We start from the raw sequence: 11,729 nt of genomic DNA on the forward strand, positions 1-11,729 counted from the left end.
GTTAAGGATTAACCTAAAGATTTACACTGTATGCCACATTATGCTGTGTCTATTGTGGTTTGTTGACATATGATTATGAAAGAAACGTAAACCCAGTCAGATGAGAAAGATAGACTCCATGTTAATTGAAAAAGACAAACTAAGTGAATAATGAGTATATAAAAAATAGCCTATGCCATTTTTATCACCCATATATGACACTTATTCCCAAATTTATGGCAGAGACAATTGAACTATGTTTCAAATCACTGGAGGTTATTTCTTACCAGGAGTCCCTCTGTGCATTTTTTTCACCTCACTGTTTCTAATCTTACTCCATTACTATAGAAACACATACATACTACCAAAGCTGTAAATATATGTCTACTTAAAAGATGTCTACAATAATCCCCCTGGTTTATCTTGTACAGATGGATTCTTCAGCAAGAACTGGAATTTGTTAAAGCCTTGGAAACATGGAAATGATACTTTTTAAAAAGAGTAAAGTTTTAAACAACACTGTGCTTTTAAATTTGAATCAATCAATAAAGAAGAGCCACACTGTACCCAGAAGGCTTCTTCTATGACAGGCATGTAAGGAGAAAGTCCAGAAACAGCTGACATAGAAAATTAAAATGGACAGTTTGTTTTTTGGGGATTGGGGTAAATATAAACAGCACAGTCCAAAAATAAAAGGTAAGCAACTCCTGCACTAGATCCAATGTCTTGTAGATTTCTTGCCTTGCCCTTTTCTGCAAGCAATTTTCAAGATGCAACTAAACAAGTAGGTAAACAGTATGACTTTGAAGAAAAAAATAAGAGGAATCACACAGAAAAAAGGTGTTCTGGACAATATAACTAAGCATTTAAACAAACTGAATAATATCTGGGTAGAAATGATCCTTAGGACAAGAACATTGGTTTCTATTTCGGTTTGGAGTTTTGCTTAACAGAACAAGAAAAATTATATTAAGATGGGATATAAGGTTCCATATAAACTAGAGAAAATTTTATCCCATTTACACAGTAAAAGTATTTGTAACTTTCAAAATACAAATACAGAAGATTCAAACAAGAAATACTGCCATGTGTGAAAGGAAAATTGAACAAAAGACAAAGAAATATCACCCAAACTACAGTCACGTGATATGAACTGGGGAAAAAATATAAATGATACACATATCTAATATATGTGAAAAAATATAAATGATCACATATCTAATGATCATGACACCATGAAAACCTGTGAAAAAATAATGAAGCCTTATCTCCAACTAAATCTTTGTTACTGAAAAAATCCCAAGAATTTTTTTTCTAGTCATGTTGACTGAAGAAATCAGTCTGGTTTACATTACAGAAGAAATAATCCCTTGGGGGAAGAAGGAACCTTCAAACTCCTCCTCAGCTATGAACAAGCCAAAGCTTACTAAGGAAAAATAGATGTGAGAAGGCCTCCAACAGTCTATGCAACCAGCTACAATTTGAGGGGACAAAAAAGAGAAACATTTCACTTTGCCAGACACCCACCAAAATATCACATAAACACAACAGATGATGCCTTTTCAAATGAAGAAAAGGCAAAGCAGAGATGGCTTCCTTCACTGAATTCCACTGTCTCAAGCATCATCCGCAAGTGCAGGGACTGTAAGTGCAGGTGGGGATTTAAGAAGTTACATACACTACCATACACCTCTGAGGGAGATAAGAGGGCAACAAACTTACTCTCTCCTCCTACCAGGAGTTTAACTCATGACCAGAGGACTCTGTTTCTGTCTCCAGTGTTTCCCCCCTACCACTTGAACAAGTCAGAGAAGACAGGATGGGATTGTGCAATCCCAATAATCCTCTGCAATAAGTCTATTGCCACACTGACCTTTCCCCTTCAACTTTACAGAAACGGCTTCCTCCTGTTTCCTACTAATGCAGTTAGCCCTGAGCTCAAGCTGTGCTTCTGCCTGGAACATTTCAGCGCCACTGATATGCAACTATAATGACCCTGCCAGCACGTGTGACAGAATTTGTTTTTGTGTTAAAGATATAATATTGTTTAGGTTCAAAGTAAAGCACTCACAAGCCAGAAAATTTCCTGTGCAACTTTAATTCATCCCCTGGTGTGTTTATTCCCATTATCGCCATGTTTAACTACAGGAGCACTTAGTAGGTTTTCCAGTAGGATCCCTACTTGTTCAGCATGCTGGGTGGACATACTCCAACCATCAATCAAGAGTAAGCAGGGATAAGGAAATCCATATGATCGTTCCTCCACTTGTTGCAGAAGTTGGAAATCATAGGCAAAAAGGGCAAGAAGAGGAGGAAGAGCAGAAGAGCACAGTACTTATGAGATTTTGCACCTGTGAGGGCCTCTCTGCTATGTGAACACCAGACTAAAATTCAGTGCTTGTCGCTACCCATTAGCTGCACGTTCTCCACTGAACCTGATATGAAGAAGTGCCTGGCACTTGCAATGGCCACTAACATAGACATCCAACTCATTATTATCTGGAGAAACCAGCACAGCATGGAGGCAGGTGAATTTGAATTCTAATTCTGTTCCACCATTGATTATTTTTTGCGACCCCAATCACATCTTGTTTATTATACTAATTTTACCGATGGGAAAACAATATTCCCTCATCTCAAAGAGGTGCTGGATCAATAACTGTGAGCCATTAAAATAATACATTAAGAAGCACCCTTGAAGAAGAGCATGCAGAAATTAATAACTATCTACTAACTGTGGTCTTTGTATGGTGTAACAGTTTCTTGATGAATAGTAAAGATATTACAGACCCTCCCTCCCTCCTCCATTACTATACATCCTCACTACAGGAATAGCTTGAGCCAAAAAAAAAGAAGAAAACTACATAAAAGACTGTGAGATCCTACACACATCAGTGAAAGAACAGCTCATACAGTTTACTGGATTACTGGATTAAAGTTTACTGGATTACTCTCATTTCTAACTTTCATGCACTTGCCTGATAACCTCAAAAAAGAGAGTTTAACAAAAACTGTAAAAAGTCGTGCCATTATTTATTTTTCAAAAATAAGCAGGTTATTTAATTTTAACAGCATACAACCTTACAAGGTTAACCTTGAGGGTAACAATTTAAAGTTGCAAACTATTAGTTAGACGTAGTAATAATAAAACAAATATTTAAAGACCATTGGTAAATCATTCCATTGCCTTCTTAACTTCAGTTCTATAGACAGCACAAAAAGGAATGAGAAAAGCTAAAGCTGTACATACTCTACAAACATTAGATACCTGTGTATAACTTAGGCTGCTGCTCATAGTGACTCTGAAAGTACATTACATCTTGAGGAAAAATAGGTGTTCTTTGTTTCACTTCAAAATACAAAATACAAAAAACTTCTGTATCTCTCTTTCCATGGCAGACTGGATAAAGACGGGAAGAAGGAAGGAAGGACAGGCTGTGTACATGAGGTACCATGACTGAGAAAGAAATCATCATCTCAAATGATCCCATTTGCATCACATCCTTCCCCTCAAAAAAAATTTTTAAGCACTTAAAACATTGAAGAGTTTCAATATGAGCTTCACTCAGTGAAATTAGCACCAAAACAAACATATATGCCCTGCATCTGACCATGAGTTCCAGAATTCAGTATTGCCACAGAAAATACCAAGATTTAGAAATGCTCTCTAAGGGCAATTATTTTTTCTGAAGGATTAAGAATCTATTCCATCGTATGAAATCATGAGAAGCTTTCCTTTTTTTTTTTTTTCTAGTGGCCTTCCATGCAAATTTTTAATACAGATGGTGTGATATGCAAGTAACATAGAAACTGCAGTTATAAAACACTTCAGACAGTTAGCAGAAGATGAGATGTGGTGAGAGCAATATGTTTCAAGCATTAACTCTGTCAATCAAAGTGTTAAAAAAAAAAAGAATAGTCTGTAAAGGTGATGAGCTGCACTAGACTCTGGCAGGTGCCCAGCCAAGTAATTGAGTGCTTGGCCTCAGAAGGGAGATTTCAAAAGCATGGGTAATTTGAATGGCAAAGTCAGAGCTACACAAGTTCCTGCGGCAGAAACAGAAGTTCTCAGAAGAGTCCCACTGAAATTAAAATGGCTTCAGGACACCAAACTTTTTGACAAAGATACCAGAAAAGCCAACCTTTAAGTATACTATTTATTTTAATTAACAACAACAACCAAAAAAAAATTGAATACGAGTTCATTGAGATAAAAGATAGCCACTCGCATTCGGAAGTCCGTACTAACATTGTAATCCTTCACGATAAGAAATCATCCCATCCCTACGCTCCAACGCATCCTGAGAGCACGGACAGCCACGGTCAGAGGTGTGTGACTGATGTGACAACACCCCAGCAATTCAGCAGCCCTTTCGTCCGCTCCTCAGCTGTTCGGCGGGGAAGTTCATTACTTGTTTCGGCTGATGCGGGCAGCCTGCCCTGCCAGCACACCCGGGGGCAGAGACTTCCTCCGGATGGCTGCGCGGTCACCCGGCGGTCACACGCCCCGCACGCCACTCCGCGGCAGCCCCCGAACGCCTCACCCCGGCTGGCGCCCGCAGCCCCGACCCGCCCGGCCGGGGAGCGGTGTCGGCTCCCGGCTTACGGGGGCCCGGCCCGCTCCCTCCTCCCCGCAGGGAAGCGAGCCGGAGCGCTGCGGCTCCCCACGGACAGGCACGGGCGGAGGAAGTAGCCGGGGATGAGGAACTGGGGGGATGGGAAGGAGAGAGCCCCCGAACCCGCGCACTGGAAGCGATCGCCCGGTGCCCACCGAGGCGCGCTCCGCCGCGACTCCAGGGGCTGCTGCCCCGCACGCCCCGGCTCCCCCGGCCCGTCACACCCCCACCGGCCCGCCCCCCTCGGCTTCCCCTCCGCCCGCCCCCCGGGAAGGAAGCCCTCCCTCCTGCCCTCACCTGCCAAGAGGCTGCAGACGTCCCCGGGGACGCGGGGAGCGTCGGGCATGGTGCGGGCGGCGGGGGCGGCGGGGGACACCCGGCGGGCGGGGCTCGACGGCTCGCACCGACCCGGGCCCGGCCCCGCGGGGAGGAAGCGGAGGCCACGCCCCCCTCCCGCGGCGGCACGGCCGCGATCCCTGGGGGCGGAGTCTAGCAGAATCGGGGCGTGGCTTCCCGCCACGAAGGCGGTGCTTCGGTGCGCTGGAGGCGGGGTTTCGCAGCACGGGGTGGAGCTTCACGGTGCGGGGGCGGGGCTTCCCGCCGGCTGGCTCCCCCCGCCCCTCAGCGCCGGGCTTGCGCTTCACGGCCCTCCCTCCGTGTTTATGGCTGCCGGCGGCCATCGTGCGTGAGGGCACCGCTGGCCCGCCCCCGCCAGAACCAAACGTGGCGCCCAGCGCCGGCTCCCTCTGCTCCTTCCGCCCCGAAGGGCTGGAGAAGTTGGCTATTGGATAAGAATGCCCCGAGGCCTCTCTCTGATTGACCCATTGATTGTCCCGCCCACTAAGCCAGCGCCTGGCGTCCCCCTCTCCTCCCACAGGGGCGGGCAGGGCTGGGTCGGTGGATATGGAGGGTGGTGCTTTGGGGATTTAATTTCTTCCAGACGTCTTTCCGTCTTTCGTTGCGCGGTGCTGACGTTGTCCCTCTCGGCTTTCTGTCATTGCCAGTGTCAGGGTTTAGGATGGCAGACAGCCACAGCCTGCAGCCAAGCCTCGTGCCTGTGCCAATGTCCCAAAACCAAGCAAAATCCAACCGTGGAACTTGAGGAAATCATTGAAGCCCTGGGAACAGGCCCGTTCGTATCGGTGTCTGTTGGCACAGGTGTGTGAGCAGCGACAAAAAGAGATGCTGTTGCTAAGTAACACAGCTGGGCTGCTAGAACGGCCAGCTTCGCTGGAGTGTTGCCTATGAGGCAGCTTTTGTATGTTTTTCCCACAAATCCCTAGTTGTGTGTATTTGGAGTGCATTGGTGATGTAATATATTTAGTGTAGAAATAGTCAAAGTAAACTCTTAGCATGTGTTTCTGTGTCCTGGATGGTTTTGGCTGTATCTATGTTATTGCTGCAGAAAGTGTTTGTGTTAGAACTGTGGTTATGTTAGCACATCTGTATATCATATCAGTGTAGGAAAAACAACAATTAAAAGAAGGTCCATTCATGAAATTTCAGCTTTATACCATTGTAATTGCATTAATACTTGTGGCACAGCTGGCAGTATGGCTGTGGCAGTCAGGTATTAAACAATTTCCTACTTCTGCTTGGTGTAGCTGTGGCCACTAAATCTGCAGTGTCAATGTGGTGTTAGATTATATTGTTCTCCTGACCTCTCACATCTCTTTTAATCACATGGAGCAACTCATTTTAAATACATCTGTGTTTTCAAAGCATTGCAGCTTTATTACCTGACTTTATGGCCAGCCTGGCTGAAACTCAAGCAGTGAACTAATTGACCTGTATAATATTGTGTAATGGTTTTTATGTTGGTTATCTAATTTCAATTCAACTATAATAAACATGCCCAGGCATCTGGGTGCATATGTGTATAAATAGATCATGCCTCTTTATTTGTATAAATACCTACTACTCATCTAGTACAAGAATACGTTTGATTAATTTTTCTGTAGTTGGCAAGGAAGGCTCTTCAGGCTTATGTTAAATTATACATTTCAGATGTGCAGTCTTGGGAAGCTGCCATAAGGAATAAGAAAATGGCTTGTAGTCTAATTTGCTTGCCCTTTTTCAGGTTAATCATAATCCTGCTTTCTTGTGTTGACTTTATGGCACCATCCATTTCTGTTCCAGAAATGTCACTTGAACTCTGTTGTAGTCTTTGTTTTGAGATCATTCTCCTGATAATTTATTCCATATGTTTACCATTTGTGTAAACTTTTCCTGCATTTCAGAACATAAGATGGGAAGAAGTAACTTACCTTTATTATTTCCCATCCCCCATACTCCAGTCACTCTGGAGTCACTCTTTTTCTACTTACGTTTTGTGTTAAAGACCTCCTTGTTGCAGTGAAGACCAGCCCGTCACACAGTCATCAAGATTTGTGACCCAGGCCTATTTTAAGCCTTGTTAAGTTCCAGATTTACTCATAGTTCCCTAATTTTTAAATCTACCACTAATAGGAAGCATAATTCAAAACAGACTCCTTCCTGAAACAAGTCTGGCTTCAGTGCTGTTTCAGCCTGGTTTCTGAGGATTCCACAGCTTGTGCCTCATAGAAACCAGACACACCACTTGCCTAATCAGGCCCATGGATCAGGGGTTCTTGAAGTGTGGGAAGCAAGGCAACAGGGAACACACAGAAATTTATTGTCCTTCTGTGTGAGGAGAGCTATGAAAACAGGGAATTCAGGAGAAGTAGCCTACCTGGATCTGCAGAGAGCCTACAGCAATGCAGCTGTGGGAAGTATAAACTTTCCCATGCAGGAGCAGCATTGCTACTGCCTTGCCTCCCTGAAGAAATGTGACACATCTTGTTTACTGGGAAACCCAGCATTTTTCCCTTAAATGTTCCACGCTTCTGCAGCCATGCTTTTAAAATTTAGATTCTAGGAGATTAATGAAACAGGACCTGTAGGCAGCTGCTCCTTGTTCTGTACATGTCCTTTAATAGAAAATTAATTGGATTACAGAGCATGCTCCCTGCCCTGATCCCTGCACTATTTCACACAGGCAGCAGCAGCCTTGTTGAGGATTCTCTGTGTTCTCATCTCTTGGCCCTGTTGGCTGTCTGTCTTCTTTTGCTGCACTCCAAACAAAACAGCTAGCCAATAGTCAGAATATTTATATTTTTTAATTATTTAATTACATTGAACGGTAGTTGGCAAAGATTTCTGATATGCACATAGAGCTGTTAAATGAAAGGAGCACTGACTTTCTTTACAGAATTGCTTTCTTTATACGCACAAAAACTGTTTAAAAAATCAGGAAATTATCTTATTGAGTGTCAGTGCTCTGGCACCCTTGTATGCTTTTTTACTGTGGTTGCTGCACTGAAGAAAAGCAGAGGCTTCTTCTTGCCTCTAACAGTGGAAAAGCAGATCCAAACCCTTTTTCCTCTGGCAAAACATCATTAATGTTTTCCTAGGATTTGCTGCTACTATTCACGTTTAAATTACTTCCTGACAGGCAGAGATGCATTCAGGACATCACAACAGTTGCTTTGAGAATAAGTTTACCCATGAACTTTGAAGCATAAATAAAAGCTAATACTTCATGTAACAACTCATTATGATTTTGTGTATCTTTTTCTATTCAGAATACATCTCCATGAAAGCTTCCTATTTTGCTGTCCTCTTACAGGCATTTCATAAAAAGCAAAAACCTTGAGGCATTCAAATATTGTTTGCACAGTTGAGTTGCATTGACTGTACTATGTTAGAATGTGGAAACATGGCCTTGCATTTAGAATTCAGCCCATCAAACATGATCTGAACACACTCTTCAGTTTATGGGATCATCACAAATGGAACTAAAATGTACTCAGCAACAATGTAAAATTTTTGAACACCAGGTGTGTGTTTCTTTATTAGTTTGTATGCTGAAAAATTGCCGCAGTGACTTTTTTTTTCTGCAGCTTGGAGGCTTGGGTGTCACTGTTAAGTGTTCTGAATTGTAAAACTGATGCACTTTGTGAAGGCAACCTACCATTTATGGAGTACTTCCCAGGTCAATAGTGTCTTACTCTCAGTGTTATCCATTCTTATTTTACAATCTTGGTTTGAGTAATTCCCAACTCCCAGGTTTAAGAACACATCTCAAGAAATACAAGTCATTCCCTTCCATCTTCATGTTTCCCAGCTATACAACCACAGAAAGATGCTGAACTGAAAAACTCTAAGAATTGTCCCCTAGATCATTTTCTATATGCCACACTGTAACTACCCATTCAGTTTGGAGAGCTATTGGGTTTGATGCTGAAGTGTTCAGCTTTCCAAATATGGAGCAACAAGGGCATAGCTTTTCATTTTTGTACTTGACTATTTTCCAGCAATGCCTAATTTTACCTAAGAATTACCTCTACAAAGACAGATTGCTGTTTCTGTTATCAAAACTATAGGATAATTAATATAATTTTGGATTATGTTTTCTAAGCATTACATGGGGGAAACATTTTTGCATAAGAATTTTTTTACCTGAGCATCCATTAGATTGTATAGGATTGTGCATTATTTGATATTTTGTTAGACAAAAAATATTCTGTGTCTCATCAAGTTCAGTGTTTTATTTCAAAAAAAATTATTAAGAAAGCTCCTATCAGATAAAGGCTTCAGAGTTTCAATAAGATCCTGTTTAGGGGTGATTTTCCAGCTGGATTGGTTCAAATGGAACATCCTGAAAGTTAATTTTGGCACAGGTATGAGATTTCAGTCAATATTTTTTCTCATAAATATCTATGAAAGCAAGCCAAAGATAACTCCCCAAGTGTTACAGAAGAAGTCTTCCGCTGCTTATCATGCAAATGGTGCCAATGAAGTCTGGAGACAACCAGATAAATAAGAGTTGTGGGATTTCAGCTCATACTAAATCCATTTGTTCTTGTTTTCACCTCACCCTTTGTTCTTCAGCATCTGAAATTTTGAAGAAGTGAAAACTCTTCCTCTCCCCATTTCTCCTCTTCAAGATGTATGGAGATGTCCTGATGGGTCTTTCTGCAGATGACTATGGTTCTAGGAAGTGGGGAGGGAAGCTCTGTTTGACTGGAGTTAATAATTAGATCTTATGTAAACTTTTCTTAACCCCCTATACAATCTTGATATCTAATGAATATTTTGGAACCGTGTAGATTCTTGATAACACTGTGGTGATTAAACATGCTAAAGCATCAACTTGCATTCTCCAGAAGTTAAATCTAAACCTCATCATTCTTTGAGAGGTAGATTAAATAATGAGGAGCTATGTAACCTCTCATCTAAATTTAGTGTTCTTTCAGTTCTTTTTGCCTCTTATTAACTATGGTATAATGCATTGAGTCCTATTTTAAACAAATTACACCATAGGTAATGGAATTAATGAAGAGTACTTTTCCATGCCTTTCTGTATGAAGAGCTATATCCTTTTCTTATTGCAGTGGAATGGGTTCTATCTGATCAGTTCTAGTCCTGTGCCATATAGCACTCACCATCATTTAAGCCACTGCCCTGATTTTTCTTCTCCATGCCTCTTTCTCCATCACTGAGAAAAGGACAGCATTTTTTTGTGGCCAGTTTGGAGGGATTGCTCTGTCTCCTGGCCTGTCAGGAAACTTCTGCTCATTGACCACCCTGCAAGCCAAACAGAACAGGTACCCACTGAGCCCAGGTGACTCTTCTGCAGTGGTGTCATTAGCCTGGCTCTCTATCCTTCATCCAGCAGCTCATTTTCAAGAAATTTTTAAGAAGGTAGTATCTGAAGACTGTATCTACCAGACACAGCAATCAGATTTTAGCGAGAAATCAATAGGTGGACAGGTGTCCTTATGTAATCAAGCAAAAATTGTTGCTTTGGAGACACAAATTTGTAAATTTGACATTAATTAGCAGAAGCCTTGGGACACAGGTATCTTAAGTGTGCCTGTCTGTGTTTTGTGAGTATCAGGGCAATCTCTCTTTAAATTTCCCTCTTCTGTATATTGTAGAAGGAACAGTAAAAAAAAGGGGTGGGGAATGGGGTTTTGAGAGTTGCAAAGCTTTTCTGTGTAATGCTGTATTTCCCTTCACAGGGGAAATAAAACAGTCAGTTTTAAAGTGGAACTGAATCATAATCAGAGTAAAATCTGAATAAAATTTGTGTATTAAGCTACAGAATACAGGCTCACAGCCTCTAAGCTGACAGTCTTCAAAAAGAAATAAAGAACTTTCTGAACAAATGCCATTTCTCAGAGATACACCAAGCCTTCAAATAAATTAGTGAAGTGGTAAGCTGAGTTAAAAAAGAAGCTGCTGTGTTATTATTTTTAAAAAGTCAAAGTGCACTTCAGAAGAGAGATTCCATCAGCCTATAAAATGAATATGTGACAGATTATTGTTTAACTAACAAGAGCTAAATGTTGCATCATATGCATAGGCATTAGCTCTCTGTCTTTTTAAAACTGCTCAAATGAATTTTTGTCTTAATGTGTTTAACCCAGTGTTTTCCCCTACTCTTGTGATTGCCACAAAGAGTAACAAATCTGAAAAGTATAATAAAATCTAAAATGAGATATTTTTAATTGTCTGAATTCAGCATTGTTTCTGGGAAACAGATGAAAATCTTCAGATTTCATATAGAAAAGACTGGTCCAAGTGAGGCAGATACATAGGCATTTTTCTTGCCATGCAAACTCATTTTCTCTACAAGATCAACATCATCAATTACCTTCTTTAAAGTGATACATAGATGTGTAAAATATCATGCCAAATAAGAAGCATTTGTTGCCACCACTAGATATGGCATTTGATTTCATTTTATTTAAGTGCTCAACTAATAAGCTTCACCTCAATGGATTTAGTTTACACTGTGAACTATTATATTGTAAAATAGAGAACCTTGAAAAACTCCTGATGCAAATACACTTTATAAATAAAGTGTCTTCTGGGATATCACATGACTTACAGTGAGAATACCCAATTAATAAAATAGCTTTTCTCAGCAAGTATTTCTACAGTAATGTCCATAAAGTACAGTGTGCCTGGCTAAAAGTATTCCAGGACAATCATAGCAATATGCTAAAGAGGACAAGCAGACTTCAAGCCAAAATTGTCTCACTTTTTTTTTTTTTACTTCTTAATTTAATAAAAAGCTCTGAATACAGAGACTGATGGGTTTTC

The 11,729-nt window shown here is 41.2% G+C and overlaps 1 protein-coding gene across 2 annotated transcripts in view; it reads right to left on the minus strand.

The window, feature by feature from the left end:
* Window positions 1-5,026, minus strand: part of SKAP2 (src kinase associated phosphoprotein 2) — a 119,487-nt gene extending 114,461 nt beyond the window's left edge. For both annotated transcript variants that reach the window (XM_064704522.1, XM_064704521.1), the window contains exon 1: window positions 4,893-5,026. In XM_064704522.1, coding sequence (XP_064560592.1) covers window positions 4,893-4,941 — 49 coding nt within the window. In that variant the 5' untranslated portion in view covers window positions 4,942-5,026. The remainder of the gene's footprint in view (window positions 1-4,892) is intronic.
* Window positions 5,027-11,729: the final 6,703 nt, after the last annotated feature.

Source organism: Zonotrichia leucophrys, chromosome 2 (genome assembly GCF_028769735.1).
Source record: "Zonotrichia leucophrys gambelii isolate GWCS_2022_RI chromosome 2, RI_Zleu_2.0, whole genome shotgun sequence".
NCBI lineage: Eukaryota > Metazoa > Chordata > Aves > Passeriformes > Passerellidae > Zonotrichia > Zonotrichia leucophrys.